The 22,785-nt window shown below is 39.7% G+C and overlaps 1 protein-coding gene across 6 annotated transcripts in view; it reads left to right on the forward strand.

The window, feature by feature from the left end:
- Positions 1 to 22,785, forward strand: part of RIMS2 (regulating synaptic membrane exocytosis 2) — a 464,483-nt gene that overhangs the window by 311,959 nt on the left and 129,739 nt on the right. Inside the window, exons 18-20 of one of the 6 annotated variants that reach the window (XM_042462968.1) lie at positions 10,300 to 10,365; positions 16,246 to 16,353; positions 19,249 to 19,320. The exons of the other annotated variants lie outside the window; for them this stretch is intronic. Of the exons in view, the coding sequence (XP_042318902.1) occupies positions 10,300 to 10,365; positions 16,246 to 16,353; positions 19,249 to 19,320 (246 nt within the window). The remainder of the gene's footprint in view (positions 1 to 10,299; positions 10,366 to 16,245; positions 16,354 to 19,248; positions 19,321 to 22,785) is intronic. 6 annotated transcript variants of the gene reach the window in all.

Genomic DNA, 22,785 nt, shown 5'->3' on the forward strand with positions numbered 1-22,785 from the left:
AGTGTAGTTAGTGAGGTTTTCTGGCAAAAAAGACTTAACACTGTACACACATAGCAGCAGGCAATGACAGATCCTTCTGCCTCGATCCCTGCAGTTATTTTGTCACCCCTTTCAGAGTATAGTGACGCATGACTGCACATGCTGCAAGGTGTGTGCTGCTGGCCCTCAGAGACTGATATCTAAAGAATGAGAAAGCAGTTATATATTGCTAGTGGCTTATAGCTCAACCTCCAAGCAAGCCAATGACTCAGCAGAAGCCTTGCCCCCTTAGACCATGTGCTCAGGGAACACGTACAGACAAAAACAAACAAAAGCCCCTTCCAGTGCTGCCACCTAGGCTTCCAACCTTGCTCCTCAGTCAGAGTCAAGCATGAACCCCCAAATAATGATTAGCCTCAAAGAGAGAAGAAATGAGCCTAGAAACAAATTAGAAACCATTGCTGAAAATTTAGAATAGGTGTACTATATATTCCTTAATTAATACCTTTGTTCTAAGGTCTGCCATTTTGCAGTACAGTTGCCCCCCATTGGCGTGGACTTCTGATCTGCAACCCTCGCTTATTTGTAAGGAGCAAACAAGGGGGGAGTTAAAATGGGGTGTGCGTGCAAAGCTGCTCGCAGGCACACATCCCCAATCAAGCCTGTGGGGCTTGAATATGTGCAAGTTTCGTTTTTCGTACATGGGGGTGGGGTTTCTAGAATGGATCCCCGCAAAAACGGAGGGCTGATTGTAGTTGATTTTAGGAACATACTTCCTCCTTTTTCCTCATTTACTTTGGCTTTTCTATACAAACATAGCAGTGGGTTTTATACATCCTGCCGAGAAATCAGCATTACTACTGAAACTCCATGCATTATTGGGGGAAATCAGTATTATTAACTTTTAATATATCTGAGTGGAGAAGGGAAAGATTTTCTGTTGGAAATGGTAATGATTCACAGAAGTATATTATCTTCTTGTACTCAAGTTTTCTTAAAAGAGGGAGGGAGAGAGGGAAGGGAAGCAAAATAGGGGGTGATCACAGCAGCTGCTTCTTTGCTTTCTTCAAAGAATTTTAATAGGTTCCAGTCATATGGTAAAATATTGATTAAAATTCCTCGGTATTATGTTTGAGTATATACATATTCAAAAAAGCAATGGCAGCTGTTTATTCCAACAGTACATGTTGGCAATATAATTCTTCTCCTGAACGATCTTTAGGTCTGATATTCACAACTTATAAAGTTAATCAGAATTAAATCTAAGGGAGAATAGCAGCGAGAGGGTCATGAATGTTTTGGAAAAGTCTCAAATTTATTTACATGTAGTGAGGACATGGAGTTAGCAAAAGAAGAAGAAATCAAATCACCTGTGATTGTCAATGCCAGCTTAAGTTAATTCATTCTTTTTTCCATTATTAAGGTATTATTCTGGCAACTGTTTTCCCACAGAGAGCTGAAAAATTGGATAACCCACAGTAAATCACCTGCATGAACTATGAATTTATTACTGGCCATTGTAATTTCTCAAATAATAGTGGCCCACAGTACAGTATGTTCCTTCTTGATAAAGGCAAGATATATTGAGTTTGCAATTTCCTGACTAAGACAAGCAAATCCCATGGTATGATACAGCTTAAATCTTTATGCAGACCTTAGCGTTAAGTATCTCCTGAGACCAACAAATTTATGCTACTGCTATTTAAACTGTGATGAGAGCAACTGCCAAAATGAGAAATCCTTGAAATAATAGGTTACATGATCCATGACAATTCATGGTTGTTGTTTTTAAAGGGCTATTAACAATCACCTTTATAAAACTACAGTAGTACTGAACTGAGAAATCACTCTGATGAGTGACTTTCAAAAATTGAAGATGACATTGAAGAACAAGCCTTACTTTTTAGTAGGTGGTCACTGGAATGACAATATAATAAAATGTCTGATTTAAGAAGACATGTCTATGTTTGGTTCCAGATCTTTTGCTTTCTTACTTTTCACTTATTTATTTACTGTGGTCAAATTAATCTGAAGCTACCAGCATCTCTTTTGCCTTGAATATGAGAAATCAATATGGGATTGGTTCTAAATTTAGTCAGAGGAAAACCATTGTAATCCTTAACATTGAAATTATTGTGTGTGTGTGCATATCTACCTTCCAAGTTGTCCATCTAGTTATAGCAACCCCATGCATTTTATAGAGTTTTCTTATGAAGAAATGCTCAGAGGTGGCTTTGCCTCTTATCTGAAATATATCCTATACCACCTAGTATCCATTGGCAATCTCTCATCCAAGTGCTAACCAAAATTAATCCTGCTTAGTTTCCAAGATCAGATGGAATCAGATGTCCTTAAAATATTTAGGCACAGTTGGTCATGGTTAAATTAAATCTCATTTATTACAGTGGTCTGTTCTGAATATAGCCAAGTCAAGATGCAATCCAGGTTCCCCCCCCCCACCAAGTTCCATAGGAACCTGTTTGCGACACCATTTAATATATATTATTTTCTATGATGCTGAATTTATATTGTTCCCTTTATTCTTTTGTTTGTTTGTTTGTTTGTTTTTTCATAATGAACAAGTACCTACTATAAAATGGTACACTACACACTTATGTTGTTGTTGAGTGCTTAGGGTCACCATAGTCAGAAACTTTTAAACATTCAACAACAACATGCTAGAATTTTAGCTATTACGATTACATTGTTCCAAATTTTCTGTTCCTAATTCCATGCCTTCTTCCTTTGTTAGTTCCCTATAGGGAATTTAATAATTGGTACATGTTGTTTTTAATCTGGTAAGGGAAAAAGTGGAACCTTACAAAATACAGAGACCACACAAGAAAGTTGTTCAGAATGCTACTAATTACTGCTGGCTAACTAGGTTTGTTAGTTCACCAAGTTGCTCTGGAGAAGGCTATGATATGCCATAAATCAGAGCAACTTCTTTACATAACATACTATGGATAAATTAAAGACAAAGAACAAAATTAATCAAAAGTGAATCTTTTGTCTATAATTGAAAATGTTGGACAAGTATAAAATTACATCCATTCCAATTTCTCCACTAGCTGTAAGAAATTAATATTACTAGAGGTATGTGATGTTGTGAGGGATTTCTTATAGTTGTGGAGAAATCTGTAAAAAATGCGGAGCTTCATTGGTTTCTTAAGATCAGAAATTCGGTTTATAGAGGTCACTATGACTTTAGCCATAGAGTTTTCTAAATTTCTCTGTAGGATGACACAATCTTAAAATAACACAAGAACTAGAATTAGTTTGTCCATGTTTATTAATAGTGACATCAAGTGCTTAAAGATAAAATGACGTGGTTTTATGGTAGAAAAAAATGGGGAGAAATGTTGGAATGAGTGAAAAAACAGTGAAGGAAATAAAAATGTAAAAGATCAATGGCACCTAACTCCATCCATGATAAATAGCATCATTTTTATAAATAGATTTAAGTATTAGAAATAGCTTGCCGAAAGTGTAGCCTCCTTTCATGTCATTTGGATCAAGGTTATTGGATACAGATTCCTGGGGTTACATTTTAGATAAATGAGGTTAGATTGAATTTATGTCCTGTGTCTGGATTGTGTATTATACTACATGCTTTATAGCTTCTTGTAATGAGTATACTGCTGATATGTAACATAGTATGGGTTTGATATGGAAGAATATCTGTTATGCCTTCAGTGAGAAAATTGCTAATCAAAACTGGTCGTAGCATCAAGTAAAGCATTTACAGAGAAAAAAAAATCACCTAAGAGTCTGCCATTTTTTGAGGGGAAAAGTGGACTCCATTTTGGAAATCCTGGAGTATACAGTCAACTGATATAAGATTGGGGCAGGGATCTTGGTTTCATACTTTTAGATATGTACTAATGTTGTTGTTAGTTGGGAAAAAATAACAACAACAAGAAAAAACCTGGCTTAATTATCTGTGTCATAAACCTGTAAATCAGTTCGCATTGCCAGTGTGATAGTGATATGGCCTCACATAGCCAGGCTGATTTGGCTACATGGTAATATTACTGAGGGAACATGAAGTCCTGCCCCATTGCCTTAGTCTTTTAAGACAATGGTCTAGGAATACCTTTCTTGATGCCCTGTGTTCCAGTCCTGAAGACAGATAGGAAGAAGAAGATTTATCATGCATATCATTTACTCAACCAGAAAATACAGCTAAAATTTGATGCATATCTGTGCATATCTGTGCAGATGCTGTATATCAAAATGTATTGCTTTAAAAGGGAAGTACATTCCAAACAACAGTATAAAAACACTGCAGCACATACAGAGCACATTTTTATTTGTATGTGTGTTTCACTGCTTCTACCAATTAAGATTGAACTTCTGATCTTGTAAATGACAGGCTAGCCTCTTTGTCACATCAGAGTCAATTTGTTTTATTTTGTGTTGGCTGCTTGAATTGCTCACCAGCACAATATACATGATAAAAGGTGCTGAACTGATTCTATGGCCAACACAACAAGTCCTCTAAAGACCCTTCATTACTTAAAGCAGGAATGCTTTGAGAAGACAAAATACCTTTGTGAAAGATGACTCCTATTTTGGCCCAGCTCTTAGTTTGACTCAAAACTGATTTATGTAAAATATTGTATAAAATATATGCATAAGAATATATAAACTTTCTTCATATTCCTAAACCAATATATATATATTTCTAAACCTAGCTTTAGGGAGTATACCAAGAAGCAGCAAGAGATGGCCCACTTAGATCATATATATGGGTATTTCTTGAGACTATAAAGGCAGTAATATCACTGTTTTGGGCAAAGGATTGGAGTGTGTGGTGGCTTCCCAGCTCCAGACATTCCTGGATTAAATGGATTATTTAGATCCATTGTATCTAGAATACAGACAGCTTTGGTCACCTTGGTAGATGACCTCTGTGGGGAACTAGACAGCATGTCCCTTATTCTGCTGGACCTCTCAGCGGCTTTCAGTACCATCAGCCATGGTATTCTTCTGAATCAACTCTCTAGATGGGGTTCAGGGACAGTGCTTTACAGTGGCTCCAGTCTTTCTTGGAGGAGGAGGAGGAGGAGGTGGCGGCGGCGGCGGCGGCTCTGTCTCCCATGCTGTTTAATATTTACATGAAACTGCTGGGAGAGGTCATCCAGAGTTTGGGAATTCAGTAACATCAGTATATTGATGACAAACTCTTTCTCTCCTTCCCATCCAATTCCAAGGAAGCTATTTCTGTGCTAAATCAACGTCTGTTGTCAGTAAAGGACATTTTATTTTGTATGCAGTCTTTCTTTCACAGAGACCCAAGGTAGATCACAGACTAGATGAGGGTGGACATATTGAAAGTTAATATAGGCAAGATAGAAGTTCTCCTGGGAGATTAGTGGGAGATTAGCGCACTGTCTTTTTAATAAGCCTTATCCCCAATGGGATAAAGGCACATATATATTTAAAATGGTTTCTATCGCATTTGTCTGTGGCTGGGCGAATACATCCTGAATGCAGCCTGTATGCCAGCCAGGCTTATTCTGCAGTTTTTCAAGAATGGAATTTTTCTATTCTTGAAAAGATGTGGGACAAGCCCTGCTGGCATCTGGGCTGTAAACGGGATATAAATGATAAAACCTATTTTAGAAATAAATGCACCTTTATCCCATTGGGGATAAGGCATGTTAAAAGTTGGTCAGTTGGAAGGAACTCTGGATGGGGTCACACTCCCCCTTGTAATCTCGTGTTTTCAGTTTGTATGTGCTCCTGAACTTGGACCTGAGCCTGGATGCTCAAGTTTCAGCTGTGGCCAGAAGTGTATTTATACAGTACCATTGCTTCAACTGTGCTATTCATTGACTAGTCAGATCTGGTTGCACCTTGATTACACTCTGTTTGGATCATTTGTATCATTTTCTTCTGGAATGTTCTTTGAATTTGGACTTGAGAGCTCAATACCTTGACCTTCTAGTTGTATATATCAGAGATGCTGTTTCCTCAAAAATGATATTTTTATTGGCAGTAACTGATTACTATGTGTCATATCGAACGGCCAAGTACATCAAGTTAGCTCTGACAAAAAGAGAAACTTTTAAATTGTCTAGTGACAGGATATAATCTTAATTTTGTTTTGTAGGTTTTATTACCAGTCTAATTGTCCTTCTTCATCTATGTTTTAATATGGTATTGGATTGTTTTATGGTTGTATGCAAAAGCCTGGTTGGCTAATGTCAATAAACTTGAACACGACTGCTGTAACACACTGTACATAGGGCTGCTTTTGGAAGCTGTTTGTGAACTTCATCAGGTCCAACATGGTATGGCCAGGCTGTTGATCAGGGCTGGGTACAGGGATGATGTGTCTCCCCTGTTGAAACAACTCCATTGGCTACTGGTCTATTTCCAGGCAGAATTCAAAGTGCTGCCTTTGGTCAAACCATGTGAAAAACCATATATCCTTATATAAGCTTTAATATCTGCAGAGGAAGGTTTTTTCTTAGTCCCACCACTTTTGCTGGTGCAGTTGGTGAGGATTTGGGAGAGAGCCTTCTTTGTGGCTGCTTCAAAGCTGTGGAGCTTGCTTCCATAGGAGGTCTGGTTGGCCCCCTCCCAGCTGTCTTTCAGCCAGCAGGTGAAGATGTTTTTATTGGGGGGGGGTTGAATTTGAATTATGGAGCTGTAGTGTGTATACAGTGCGCCCGTGTCATAGGCGGCTTTCTGCTTATGCTGAAAGCTGCATGCAGGAGGAGGCAATGGCAATGCATCCATGGCACGTGCACCATTCCGTGCAGCAGACATGAGCCCTATTGTTTTCAGTAGAGCTCAAGCATACGCAGTTATTTCCCTTAAGCGGGGGATGGGGTCTGGAATGGTTCCCCCGCATAAGGGAAGAGCACACTGAATATTGTGTGCTGTATTTTAAAATATTTTGTCATAACTATATTTTAAATATATTTTTAAGTTTTTAAAGCAGCCTTAATCATATTTTAAATATTGATATTAAATTATTTTTAAAACTTTTTAAAATCAATGTTTTAACTGAAATTTTAAAAATTTATTGTAAGCCACTTTGAATTCCCTTCTCAAAGAATGGTGATACAATATTTGCTATTCTACCCATGGAATAAAGAGACCAGACACAAAATGTATGGGTTAAACAGGGCCATTTATTGACCTATTTAATGATTTCTTAACGGAACTGCCACTAATATCAAAACCAAACAGATGTGGGAGACAGGGAAAGCTGCATACCGGTGTCTTACTGCAGACTACTTTTGCAGCTTATTAAGGACGATAACACCTGGGTCCTCAACGACAGTCCATAAATTGGGTTGTCGTTGGACAGCCCGCATAAGGAAGCCCAGCAAGAAGTCCCCCTTCCCAATCTGCAAAGATTAAAGTCGGGGTATACCTTCAAGCCAGACCCAAGGTCCATTTCTTTCAGCCCCCCCCCCCCCAGGTTGCAAGGCCCGTAGGGATGTTTCAAGAAATTTTCCTAACACCTAGTAGGGTGTCCAAGGTGCTCGCCGAGATCAAATTCAAAGAATTTATGCCAAATATTATTGATTGAATCCAATTAGAATTAAAATTATTTTAAGCCAGATTGACTATCATTATGACTCCACCCAAGCCAATTTCCACATGCCGCTGGTAACAGTATGGGGTAGGCAAAAAACCTGTGGAAAAGGGAAAAAATTCCTACTCGGCCCCTAAGCGGCCAAGCAAGCTTCATACTATCCCAGGGCAGGTGGGTGGGTCGCACAATTGCTCCAGAATGAAGGGGACCTGGGGGGGCTTTATGACCAAACAGCCTAGCCACGCCCTCAGAAACCCAGTTGCCATGGCAACAGTGCCATGGCAAATTAAGTCCTAGTCTCTGCCCATGGGAGGCCTAGCAAACAGCCAATCCCAGCCCCACAACCTCTGGTGTGGGAGGGGCTGGGATTGCCAATAAATCCAATAAATAATAAAAAAAATACATAGTATTTGGAACCACAAAATATGTCAGCTAAGAATTACATATTTACCATGCATGAATCAGGCTGATATACTACAGGCTTCCATGGGAGGAGCAGATGGCTTTGGGTTTGCGGCGCACCTGTCACTTCCAGAGCATCATGCCGTTTCTGTTTTGTTGTGACATCTAAAATGAACGTCTTTGGATTGCTGAAACATAAAAAGTAAATGGCTAATTCTGCAGCTTCATGCTGTATGCCAGCTGTCCTCTGGGTTCTAAGTGAAAAAGATACAGTGATCCTACCCAAATACCTGTAGATAGCAAGAATTTCTGCCCCAACACTTGTAAAAGTGAAAACAGTGTGTTGAAAAATTATCTGACTGGGTCTCTTTTTGGGGAAGTTATTCTTGGAATGCTCTTATTTGTCTTATCCAGCCACAGAAGGTGGCGTTTCTATCTGTTTTGGGGTGGGGAAGCTGTGGTGCCCACAGCTATGTCTTCCACAATCCCCACACCTTTTTTCAAAGCCAAAAACTGGCTCCAAAGGAAACCAGAATTTCCAGAACATCACTTTGTTTTGTTTTCAAAGTTCTCGTTCGATCATGCATAGGGGCAAAATTGTCCATGGGAGACAAATGTCCATCCAGTGAGCTGTGGGCAGATTCTTCTGACTACTTTGACATGTCATAAAATGCACTTTAAAACAGTTGAGATTATGGTAAGATCGGTGTCATCCACAGATACACAAACCTATCTTTTAATATTCCAAGAGGGTTTTGCAGATTGATCCAGGGATTAATTATGTGGGATGGAAAATTTGCAGGAAAAACGTCCAAAATATAAAATTTCCCTGTCCTTATTTTTTCTGTAGAAAAAGGTTTCATAAACTTCAGCTCTTTTAAGTTTCCTAAAAGCTTCAAAAATACAAGATAGATTTGCCTCAATCTGAAATTGAACTAAGTAATGGAAATGATTAATGGTACTGAGAATGAAACTAGCAGTGCCCCAGTGACCTCAGTGAAAGATAATGAAACACAGTTAGAAATAGATGAGTGGACAATATTGTATTGTAGTCACTGGATGAACTAATATAAGTGTGTCACTGTTTTTTATTGCCTTCCCTTTAAATTTAAACAAATAATGAAATAAAAGTAAAATGTAAAAAATTCAATACAAGCGTATAGTACTAATAAAAGTAAGTTCTACATAAAGGTTTGGATTTATTTGGATGTAATAGTTAAACCATACTTGAATGAGGTGAGCTTTACTTTTGTTGTATTTAATTATTTCAATTCAATTCAAAGACATGTTGGGTCTTGATACTTTTTTTGTGGTTTAATAAATAGAAGTCAAATAAGCACACAAGCTCAAATCTTCTTCTATTTATGCCACTTGAAAAAATTGAAAGGCAACATAATTTTGGGAGAAAACACACACTGTCTGAAATAACAGAATCTTCTGCAGAGTTGCTGCTTTACACACTATCTCAGTTTGTTTATGTATGTATATATTATATGTATTACATTGTGAATCAGAAATCATGGGGATGTTAGGAGTTTATGCATTGAAGTAATATGATCTGTGTACTCAATAAAATTCATTACCAAATATGCTTGAGGTTGTCTAGAGCTCATCTATTTGCCCTGGCTTTGAGGCAAAAGCGGCTTATTAGCAGAATGCACTTGGACAAAGGTTTTGGCCTAGCCTGTAAATGATAAAATATAATTCACATTGTCATTAATATTATTCCTACATTATGCATTCTACAAATCAGCCCAAGCTTAGAGATCTGCTAGGTAAGCTCTTCTCTCTGTCCCTCCACCCTCACATGTATGGCTGATGGGAACACAGGAAAGGGACTTCTTGGTGAATGCCCCCAGGTTCTGGAATTCCCTTCACAAAGAAGTTAGATGGGCACGCTCCCTACTTTTTTTTCACAGACAAGTAAAGACTTTTCCATTCTGACAGTCATTTGATGAGGACTGTATCTTGAACATCTCGCTTAAGCTGCATCTTGTTAATTGTTGTGCTGTGTGTGTGTGTGTTAAATGTCTGTGTTTATGCTTTAATCTGGTTTTATTTATTTTTTTGATTGTTTAATCTCATTTTAAGTTTTGTATCTTAAGAATTTTAGCAATGCATTTTTTTGATTTGTTGTGCTTTGAGTTCAGAAAAAAGCTGGATAGAAACGACAACAAGGACAATAGTAAAACATATTGTCTGCCTTTCTGCTGATGATAGAATTTGAACTGTTCAAAGACTATGCTTTTATATTTACTAGATCCTCAAACCATCTGACCCTCAGCCTTCTGTTTTGTTACATATGTACTCTCTCATTTCATTGTCTTACATTTTTATTTTTGTTTCTGCTATGCTTTCAGTCATTATCTCACTCTGCCTTGGTCCCATCATACTCAGTCCACTGAATACCATCATAGAGATGCCAGGTATTTGTTTTCCTGCGTGTAACTGTGTGTATGTGTGTGTAAATGCACGTCCATCCTTGAACATGTATTTTTGCCATATATTATTCAAGCTGAATAGTTTCAGCAGAGTGTTTTGTGGAGTACATTGGTAGATATTAATGTCTTTAAAATATTCATGCTTTCCCTAACCAATACAGAGCATACTGTGCTAGAGAGGAACTGTTGGCCTTTTGGAAAGTTGTATGAAATAAAGCAATTGGTTATCAGGTGTTGTACTCAATGTTCCAGATGTTAGCTTGTGTTCATTGGTCCTTCACTAAAAATATTTCTGGACAACCAGTTCTCAAATAGTTTATTCTGAGGGAGCAGGTTTCACATGAATCTCCCTGGAGTGGGTTTATTGTATGAATGTATATCAGGACCTACTGAAAAATGACTTGTGGGTGTTACTAGAGAAGTATCATTAGCCAAGTGTTATCTTGGCAGTGTTTAATGCAATATTTGAAGGGAAACTTATAAAAGTGGCTACCACATATATTTTTATCTATTCATTTGCTTGCATTAATATGTACCACACTTTTCTACACAGGGCAACTAACAATAACATTAATTAAAACAAATGTTATTTAAGACAAAGATGGGCTACTGTAGTGGCTGTAGAGGCCAATTTTACACTATAGGGCCCTGCAGGGGCAAGAAATACCAACCAACAAACAAAAATCATAGAGAAGTTCATGTTGAGTTTTGAAAAATGATGGTTGTTTGCCATTAAACAGTGTGGGTGGCAGCTCCTTGCAATCTATTGAAAAAACAGTTTGTCTCTTGCAATTCAGGGCAGTTGGGGGGGGGGGAGTGCATGCTGCTTCAAGTCCATGCATTGCTCTTCCCTGATTTAAAACATAAATGAAAATATGAGAAATAAAAAATAAGTACAGTAATCAAGGAAAAAGCAACACACTTATACTATTAAAACCCTTTTGCCTCAGATGCTGCTGCCGAATAACCACAGGAGACCGTGCTGGAGGAAAGGCCACAACTTTATTAAGCAAACCATTGGTAGGGTTGGCACAAAGCATGAGGTCAGGATCTGCGAAATCAAACAACCCCACGTTTGTCTGATTAACCACAACCTGGCACCCACCAGGTATTGGGATGACCTAGGGGCTAAGGCACACCGTATGACCGCATCTCTGCCATGCGTTCACATATTCGCTAAGCCCCTAGTCACCGGGAGGCGCTCTCGCGTTATGGCCCCCGCAATGGCCATACGCCTGCCCTATTCGCCCCCGGGTCCCGACTGACTCCCAAACCAGAGCTCCGTAGCCCTGGTACCACACCGTGCAGATCCTGGCCTATGCTGCCGCCACAAAGGCCGTTCGAAGAACGCCTACCGCCAACCCTGCCAAGAGCGATATAAAAGTTCACCACAGGGCCAAGTGCGGATGAACAAAACCAGCAAAGGCCTTAATCTCCAAATTCCAATAGTCCTGATATCCTGTACAGGCATACGAGCCTGAGAGACAGCAGTGGCCACACCATTGCAGTAAGAATGACATCCAAAATTGTCAGCTGGGAGACCCAGTCCTAATGCAGTCATTCTTAGCACAGCAACACATGGTACCTGTACAAAGGTAAACAAACCAAATGTACAAACAAAATTGACAACCATAGGCCAAGATTCCCAAAGACTGAATGGCCTAGATTACCCATGCAAAGGAGCCACGATGGTGACGCAACACCACTGTTCGCCCAACTCCCAATTGATCGCACTCGGACCAGCAAATAAAAGGACATACCATGCTTCAAAAGGCAATGACAGAAGCCCAAGTGTCCTCCCAGCAAATCGCTCTTGGACCCAGCTACCACTTCCCTCAACCTGAATGACAATGGGACCACCGCAACTGAGTACAAATTACTTGCTGAATTACATACACATGCAAATGTATACAATAACTCGATAATATAAGATAACAGAATGGCTGCAAGGCCATAGTACCAAATTCAAACATTATACAATGGCTTATGTATAAATCTTGTGTTAGGCAGAAGCAGTTGGAAGCTAAAACTTCCTCCATTAGATTGGAACGTAATGACCTGTGAAGGAAATATTGTAATTAAGCAACACAACACAAAATTTAAATCAAACCCATAACTCTATCAGAATTTAAGGCTTGTTTGTTCAGAACAGCCACCACTGTCTGATTATCACACAAAAACAAGCTTTTTAGTTAGCGAATTTCAGAACACCAAATTCCTTGTTAAGCCAAAGGGGAAGTGGCTCCCAAATTGTCATATCCCTCAGGATATTTGTAGCATGCAATCTTAAGGCCATATCAGAGCACACCAATGGCCTTGAAAATACACACAACCCAATGCTCCCAGCTGCATCAGAGTGGACCTGCAACTTATCACCCAAGCATCAGGACCTTTGCCAAATGGCATTCCCATCAAAACCTTTTAGGAATTGAACCAAATCAGCAGGTCATCATACATATAGCTCTGGACATATGACATACTGATGTAAAAAACATACAGCCCGCCAGAGCTCAGGCTAGCCTGGCTCAAGAGGCTATACTAGGAGCCACCACCTTGTAAGTAAAGGTGACTCAACAAAACTGAATATGTTTTAGTGTGAGCTGGGGACACCCACAGCATATCCCAGCAAATAACACAGCTTAGCAAACTATCATGAAGCTGCGAGGAGAGGCCAATAACAAAATCCAAAGAAAGCCCAAGAAGGGCATGGGGGAAACAGGACCCTCGGCCAGAAAGCAGCCAACTGAACCCGAGATCCAGAAGCCAATAATGTAAAGGTATTAAACAACTTACATTCCAAAAGGTACTAAAAGTCTCAAAGGCTGCATGGCCTTTCCGAAATACCAGTTACCATCAAACTGGATACCCAAAAGATGAAAATCATCAGGATGGACAGGGAGTAACCTGAAGGCAGACTGGATGTCGCACTAGCCAAGAGTGCACCCTTCCCACAGGCCCGAACAAATCGGACAGCAGCATGGTCAAAGGAGGCATACTGGACTTGAACACAGCTCATCTGGTATGGCATCGTTAACCGATGAACCAGGGGGGTGAGAAGGGTGATGGATAATCCTAAATTCACCAGGTGCTTTCTTGGGAACTAATCTCAGCGGAGAAATATGCAACTCGGTCCCAGTTGACACCGAAAAAGGACCTGCAACACACCCAGCCTGCATTTCTTTGTTGCTCTTGGCTCTAAGGACCTCAGGCATGGACCTAGCAGACTGCAGGTTCTTGGGAAAATGGTGAGCGAGGGCTGCAGAAACTGGTATTCTGAAACCAAAAGAAAACCCTCAGCTAAATAAGAAGCAGCCTCCCTGTTAGGGTATGCTGCAAGCAAAGGGATTAGGGCCTTTGTTTTAACAAAAGAAAAAGCCAACAAGAAAATCTGGGCAGGAGAAAAAGGCAACTGAGCTACTTATGCCCCCCCGCACTCCTGGTTTCGGATCCACCAGGACCCTCTTTTTTGCTGGCAGTTGCCATAGCAGGGCGCCCTTCCCAAAAGGGCTGGGAAACCTGAGTGGAATGTGTGCAGGAAGACCTGGGATGAGCCCCTTTACAATTATTATAACAATGATCATATCTACACTGTGTACGAGTATAACGTCCTGCATTAAAGTCCCAAGGAAACAAAGGCCTTAAAGACCGTAAAACCATCCATCCAGTTGGCAAAGGTGTGCTCAGCAGGATCCACCTTTGGCTCATGCTTTGGCTTCTTCGTGGATGTAACAGCTACCACTTCTTTTCCTTTTGGCTGAAGAAGGGAAAAAAACATCCACATAGCATCCCCTCAAGATGCTCTTGCTCACTCTCTTCGACAAGTGCGCACCAGGGGGACGCTCCCCCGGAGAATAGATGGGGAACTCAGCAGCCAATGGATCAACCCACATACCCTGAAGTCTGGGGCGCCAAGCCCTCCTCTTAATGGCCCAGCGAGGCAAACCAGGAACCAAAGCATGCTTGACCCAAAAACCATCCCTCCCCAACGGCACCGCAGGATGATTGCCACCTTCAGCGGCAGGCTGGACAGCCCCATCCAAACGAGCTCTGCAACGTCTCCTTTTGGCCTTGTGCTTTCTTTTCTTTTCCTTTAGCCGATCAGCCGATGAATAAGGTCCCAGCATGTCGTCCTCTTCCGATGACGTGGAAGACGAACTAGAACTGGATGAGCTGGAAGAGCTGGACGTGTGCCGTCTAGAAGATTGACATGCAGGAACAGACGAGCTGGACACCTGACATCTGGAAGGCTGAGATGCAGGAATAGGTGGTGTTGACACACTAGCAGATAGCCCCGATTTAGTGGCCTGCTGAATAAGCTCCACAATAGATTTTGACAGGGTGGCCAAAGCCTCTGGGGACAGTCCTGCAGCCGCACTAGGCTGTGACGAAGATGTATCAGTAGAAGGCATACCCACAGAGAGATGTCCCACATTCGAACCTCTGTTGGAGCCCGATGACCTATCTGGCCGAAATGGCACCTCACTGGGGCCTTCTGTTGAAGTAAAATGCTCTGAATCTTAGACCTCTTGGGAGTCTTAGGAGGCATGTTAGAAACTATTAAAGCTCTCTCAGAGGAGAGCAATCAAGTCCAGAAACACTTGTCCTTAGGCCCAAACAAGGTCTGCTGAGGCTCCCTCAGAGAGCAATCAGGTCCAAAAAACACTTGTATTTAGGCCCAAGTAAGGCCTGCTGCGGCTCTCTCAGAAGAGAGCAATCAGGCCAAAACAGTTGTATATAGGCCCAAGTGAGGCCTAATGTGGCTTCCTCAGGGAGAGCAATCTGGCCAAAACAGATGTATATAGGCCCAAACAAGGCCTGCTGAGGCTCCCTCAGAGGAGAGCAATCAGGTCCAAAAACAGTTGAATATAGTCCCAATTGTGGCCTGCTGTGGGAGAAGGCTCAGCTCCTCCTCCCTTCCTGCTTGGCTCCTAACCATCCGGAGCCAAGCGCCGACTGAGGGCCGGGGCTGGCAGCACGGCCTATATAGGCCTAAGCCCCGCCCTCAGTACCACCTGACCAGGAGACTCCTCCTCCAGGCCCGCAGAACCAATCATCTGCCCTGGAGGACCGGAACTCCCGGTCACCGAACCCAGCTCCCAGAGCGTCGCAGGGCGGAAGGGGCTCCCCTTCACCCCGCACACCAATAGGGAGCTGGGGCAAGCCCCAGAGCACTCTGGGGCTTGTAGCCGTTCGCTGCGTCTAGCGGCAAAGCGGTCAGCCCGCCGAGTCGGGCAACCGCTTTTTTCTGTAGCAGTATATATTTTTCTACTAATTTTTTTCTGTGTAAAATTTCCAGTGGGTAATCAGCAAAATCTTCAGCTTGTTTGGCTCATGCTACTTGAGTTAATACAGTATCTGGAACTGCTCTGAGACTCTCATGTGTTTCTATGTTCTATCCTAAACATGATAATGAAATTTTACTCTGGCAACAAATTGCAATAATTGCTTTAAAATAAACCATTTGGGGAGCTGGCACCTTATTTTAAGACAAATTCATTATTTCAGAAGGCTCCTGGACAGGTGAATCTGCTTTAAACCAGGGCATGCCCTCTCTATGTATCTTGCAATGAAGTATAGGTGCTTTCAAATGCACTTTAAAAGTGCTGCCGCCACACCACCATATTTAGTTCTCCATGCAATAACACAGTGGGGATTAGGATGGAAATTGGATTTGGGACCCATCGGCATTGCTTGCTTCTGCTATCATATGACTTAGCTAGTGTTTTGTTTTGGTTTGTTTTGGTTTTTTTTGCTGAATTCATATTCATTTGCTTTGTGAATAATGTTTACCTTTGTACCTGAAAGGTATTCATTTGTATATGTGTTCTTACTTTAGCTTCATCTTCACCCCTTATGTTTTGGCAGCAAGGATCACTCAATGTATCCTATCTTTTGTGAAGATGCAATCAGATTACTTCGATCCCGTACGATGTGCCGTACCTATTCTGAGGGTGCTTACTATGAATTTGAGAGGTATAAATGGTGTGGAGTGTTTATTTAGTCTCCCACGTCACAGATAAATGAGTTTCAGAAAGTAGACATTTCATTTAAAATGATAAATTGGGGGGGAAAAGAATAGAAAGGCAGATTGGAACAAGGAGGGGAAAGAGTTCACTAAAGTACTCAAAAGTTATATTATATTACCCAACATAAATAAAGTATTAAAATGTTTTCCGTGGAGGTAATTCAATAAAAATTAAATATTGAAAATATCGTATCTTCAAAGCTTAATGTATTGTTGATGTGTTTGTCCAACATGGATGCAGTAAAGAAGGAACACAAACCACACAAAGCCAAAACTTCCCTGAATTGGTAACATTCACCAGCCTGTATACTATTAGAAGTGTCCTGTCCATCTGCTGGGTGCAACTAGCAATGAGTTTCTGCCCCTGATAATTTTCAGGTTTACAAATCAGTAGACAGCTAAAATCTTTTTATAATGATATCAAAGGAGACAAGAAACAAAATTTTCCATAGTAGGTCAGTCTTAAACTCAGACAGGCTCATCGTAAATTGATGGAATAAGGCAGGGACTTGTTAACAATGTGGCGAAGACCAAATAGAACTCTATTCATAAGATACATCTTCATACATCTGCCGTGTACACAGTGAGAAAACATACATCTGAGGAAGTAGGTTCTAGTCTGCGAAAGCTCGTGATACCAGCTTCTTTCTTTCAGTTAATCTCAAAGGTGCTACAAGATCCGTTTGCATAGTGAGAACAAAGGTTTACCTGTGCCAAAAGGCATCCAGCAGCCTTTCCTTGAAAGTACTGGATCAGGTGTAGCTTACACAATATAATTAAAAAGAAGATGAAAAAGGTTTTATAATGAGAACTTAGCTGCTACTGTATGTGGTTTATGATAAATTACATACATATTTTATTTGTTTGGAGTTTTTAAAATAGGTAATATATTCTGTACAATGTCAAACATTTTTTTTGACATTTTGGTCTTTTTAAAGAAATATGATTTGGTCTCCCTGTATGCATTTTGTGTTAAATATTCATATACATTTTCCAGGATTACATTAAGCTTTTAAGATGTGACTAGATTGCACAGGAATCTTATTTTAGAACTACCATCCCACCCAAGGAAGACATTTGATATCTGCAACATACTGAGCCATCAATTGCTTTTGGTAGACCTTTGAGGAGACTTTTCTGTTCTTTAAACATTATACTAGAACTGTTATATGTGTTTCTGTATTTATGTGATAGTGTTGATGTAATATTTTTTATGTTTTTATAAGAGTGTTATATGTATTGATTTTAATAGTCTGTAACCCCGCTTCGATCCACTGGGAGAGGTGGGGAAACGCAAATAAATTTTATTATTATTTATTATTGATTTGGTGCGTGAGCTAAGTATATAACTTTTGATTTTTGAAGTGACATACTTCATAAAATATCTTAAATTATCTGACACTGCAGTTATATATCTACTTAATTGGGAATAAACCTCACTGAAATCAGTGGAACATAGGGCCAGTATAGACTGGTGCCTTACGCTGGCCTGGGGCCAATTTTAGGGCTCGGGAGAGTGGAGTGTCCACCATGATGACACACAGAGGCCACCATGATGACATATGTGTGGCACTGCATCTAAGCGATGTCATCAGTGTATGCAAGGGTGCCAGTGGCGCCTAGCGCATGCCCTAAAATTAACCCGTCGGGAGTGGTTTCTGTTTGAGGCTCCCAGAGGCTGTACCGTTTGGTTTCTGTGGCCTCCGTCAGTTTTTGTATTTTCCTAAGAAAATCAGGTACCACTCCTGCAAGGTTCTCCCCAGTGAAGTAGGGATTCAGGAATTCTAATTTCAAGACTTCATTATAAGACGATCTTGTAAATTGGTTTACCTGGCTTCTGAACACAACTGGGAGCATCTATTATCAAATGGAAATTTCCTCTGGTTTTATGAAGCTATACTTGTCATGTCTCTGCTTTATGCAGATCTTTGGCATACTTTATGCTTCAGTCATCCTTGTATTTTAGGTACTTCCAAGTGACATTTATATTGGAAATGGAGATATGGTGCTCAGTATCAATAACCTTTGACTGAGGACATGAAATTAAAATTGAATCACAACTTTAAGATTTAAGATTAAGAAGTGGATGATAGTACATCTATGTTTCCTACGAATAACCTTAACTTGTGCAACTAGAAACTTTTATGAATACCTAGATCATGGTGCATCCACATTTATTCTATGACTGCAGAAGATTCAGAGACCACCTTTAAAATGTGAAACCCTTGGTCCAATGATTCTGTCAGGGTGTCATGAGGAAATGATGGGAAAGCCTTGACTCTTCCTTATTATGGAACTTGAAAACAATATATCAGTTTAAATAAAATGTTATTTTGGGTTAATACATATGGCTGTTATTTCCTATATTGTTGAATTTCCTAATTCTCAATTACTAAGAAGACAGAAAAATTAAAATAGATTGTGTCAAACATCTTTCAGCTGAGGAAACCAATAATAATAATAAAAAGATTAAACTGCTCAGGTCTTGCAAACTTGGTTTTGTAGCTTCTACAACTGAGTCTATTTAATTGTAATGTGGTTTTCCTCTTTTTCTACTGCCTTCAATTCTACCAAGCACTATTACCATTTTAATGAATCCTGTTATTTTGGATAATTTGAACTACATGAAAGGGACAAGCGATTTTCAGCATAGCACAGATTCTTTGGGTTGGATGGTTCTTCTTTTAGGTATACTTAATGTTTGTTGGACTACATAAGGCAGTAGTAAGCAGTTGATCAGTATTACATAAATATGATCTTCTATAATCGTGAGAAGAAAACAGAGAGTACCTAAAGCCAGTCTGAAATGTCTGAAATATCTTTGCTGTTTATTTTATGTTCAGGAGGAGTAGGAAGGAAGGAAGAATGCCTAATGCATATTTTGATGACACTGATATTTCCCCTACTCCTGAAAGGTATTTTGATGTGTATATAAAAGATGTAGATAAGAAATTGTATTATAACATTTTGTGAACACCATGCTATAAAGTTTTGAAATAGCTAAGAATTATGATACTTAGATTTTGTATGCTCTTCAGGCCATGTGTTACACACATCTGCTTTAATAGCTTGAACCAGCAATGATTAGTTTGGTATTTTATGAACTGCACACTGTGTTTTCAGCAAGAAAGAAATGAATTGTTTGAATATTTTCAGTTGAGATAGGCAAGAAATCCTAGAAAGATATTTATAGTTATAATTTGTGCAGCAGGGATAGGAGACGAAACCAAAAATCATGGGGGAAATATATGCTCATATTTCTTCTCATAAGAACAATTGCACAGATATCTGTTATTTCATAGAACTGTTCCTGAGCTTACCAGATAAGTATTGTCTTATTCCTTCAGGGGCATTAGGCATGCTGGGAATAAGTCAAAAGAACTATGATGTTCTAAAAGTTCAGAAGTGAGGCTGCAAAAGCAGAGTAGATGCACTTTTTATTTTTTAATTACATCTTGATACTATACAATAGCAGAAGGCTGCCGGGTGATTCACAGAATGGAAGCAAAACCATAATACTTTTGCCATATAATAAGAAATAATAATCATCATCACTAATAAAAAACTGAAGTAAACCAACAACAGCACAGCATCTTTAAAAAAAGAATACATTCAAAACCAACAGCAACAACTAAGAACTATAAACAGTGTTAGAGCTGGACTGCCTATGCATAGATTTTCTGAGTGTATTTGAGTTCCTTATATGCAACGACACTTCTGGATTGTGGACATTCTCTGTACTGATAGGCTCTAGTGATGTGCAAGTTTTGTCAAGGGATCAGTTTATTGTTATGGCTGCAGTCAAGTGCAGGACACCACAAATTATGATATCCTTGGTTAGGTGGTAGAAAGCAAGAAAGGAAGATGAAGAGGATTTGGATCTATAGCCTTTTTAATATATATGATCTCCTGTCTTTCCTGTTTTTTTTCCTAATGTGCACATTAATTTTTGATGCCACAAAGTTTTGGATGCCTAAGACTAATCAACATCTTTAAGAAGCAGAGCAGTTTTATTTCCTGCTTACTAGTTTCAGCACACCTTGATGGCCTTAGGCTATTGCTGGAGATATTAAGTTGAATGATAGACTCATAGAATCATAGAGTTGGAAGAGACCATAAGAGCCATTTAGTCCAACCCCCCTGCCATGCAGGAACTCTCAATCAAAGCATACCCGACAGATGGCCATCCAGCCTCTGTTTAAAGACCTCTAAGGAAGGAGGCTCCACTACAATCCGAGGGAGTTTGTTCCACTGTCGAACAGCCCTTACTGTCAGGAAGTTCCTCCTAATGTTGAAGTGGAATCTCTTTTCCTGTAGCTTACATCCATTGTTCCAGGTCCTGTTCTCTGGAGCAGCAGAAAACAAGCTTGCTCCTTCCTCAGTATGACATCCCTTCAAGTATTTAAACAGGGCTATCATATCACCTCTTAACCTTCTCTTCTCCAGGCTAAACATCCCCAGTTCCCTAAGTCGTTCCTCATAGGGCATGGTTTCCAGACCCTTCACCATTTTAGTCACCCTCCTTTGGACATGCTCCAATTTCTCAACATCCTTTTTGAATTGTGGTGCCCAGAACTGGACACAGTATTCCAGGCCTGACCAAAGCAGAATAGAATGGCACTATTACTTCCCTTGATTTAGACACTATACTTCTATTGATGCAGCCTAAAATTGCATTGGCCTCATCACACTGTTGACTCATGTTGAACTTGTGGTCTACTTGGACTCCTCGAACCCTTACAGTATAGGATGCAAAGGTACAAAGTTTCCCACAGAGCATATGTAACTCTTTCTATATGGGTGCAGTTTCATTGTGTATGTAAGTGCTTTCAAGTAACCTGTCAATTTATGGTGATCCCATTCATTTCATAGTTTTTTCTTAAGCAAGGAATACTCAGAGGTTGCTTTGCCAGTTCCTTGTTCTGAAATATGGGCAAGAAAAAACGGTTTCCGGCTGCTTCAGGAGTGGAGTGTGCAGATGACACATTCCCCCGGATCAACTGGAAGCCGAGCCAAGGCAGCCTAAAGTGGCCCAAACCTGGCTGCAAAAAGAGAGGAAATAACTGCTCGTTGCCGGTGTTCTGTTTCAGACTGCGGCAGCAGCTGGCCTCAAGACCACAGTGTCCAGTTCCTGTGGCCCCACGCTGATTGAGGCTTGCTCACAGCTGATCAGGGCTTGTCTGCTTGAGCCTTTATCCTACAGTACAGTACCTGGTATTAATTGCCAGTCTTCTATAGTTTCATTACTGTGGTATAAATTCTTTGATATCTATACATTTCACTGATTAAATGTTAGGCACATTCTTCTTGCTATTACTGTTATTAATAAAGTCTAGGCTCAACAGCAAGAGTAACACTTCAGTCTATGCATTTGGCAGTTTCAGAGTTTCACAGGCAAAAATAAAAATATCCTGGCCTCCAAAGTGATCATGATCATGAGTGTATTAAAGAATGTAAATTTGAAAACAAAGAAATGTAATCCAACCCTCACTAATGATTTTTACCTTATTAATAAATAACTATTGATAATTTCTGATGTTATCTATTAAGCAACATAATTAATTTAGATGCATATTTATGTCTCCACAACAATAAATATTCTTAAATGCATTATATTTCAAGCATCTTTTTATTATGTTAAATGTTGTGTTTAACATAGAAGGTACATGCTTCGCATTTTGTAAAGCACCCAATAAAAGATTGGTTTAAGTTCAAATCTGAGTTATATTTTATATAACCAAAGTCCATGCTATTGTATATTCTGATCATTTCTTTATTCCTACATTTTTCTGATGATAAATCTACAATTCATATACTTGAGAATATAACTTCACACAATGACATTTCTCTGTTCTATCCTTCATTTCTCCACTCTCATCGCAATCTTTGTAGTGTCTGTCTTCTCTCAGAACATTTGTTGGAAGATGTGTTGGAGATGGAGCTGTAATGTGAAAGAATTTCCCCCTCCCTGTTCTGCTGATAGAAGCTATTCTGTCAGCAGTAATGATTAATTAAATATACCATTAGGTTTTCAGCCATATGTATCATATAGCTACATATCACAGATAACCAGGAGTGATTATTTATGGCTCTACCATATGTGTAAAATATGGCAAACAGAGTCATTGCATAGTTGAGTGTGAAGAAAGTCATGCTCAAAATAAAATTGGAATGATGTGTTGATTATGTATTTTTTATTTGAAAAAACAGTGTTACTTGTGTTCTTTTGAATATATGCCAGAAATACACACTTTCTGTTAAAAACAATATGACACAGAAAAGCAAACATAAAAAGAGCTTAATATTAAAAGGGAATAGGTTAAATGCCCTGACAGTGATTGAAAACTCTGAGATGTAAAGGAAAAATACTAATAAATCTG

The sequence above is a fragment of the Sceloporus undulatus genome, chromosome 4, assembly GCF_019175285.1.
Source record: "Sceloporus undulatus isolate JIND9_A2432 ecotype Alabama chromosome 4, SceUnd_v1.1, whole genome shotgun sequence".
NCBI lineage: Eukaryota > Metazoa > Chordata > Lepidosauria > Squamata > Phrynosomatidae > Sceloporus > Sceloporus undulatus.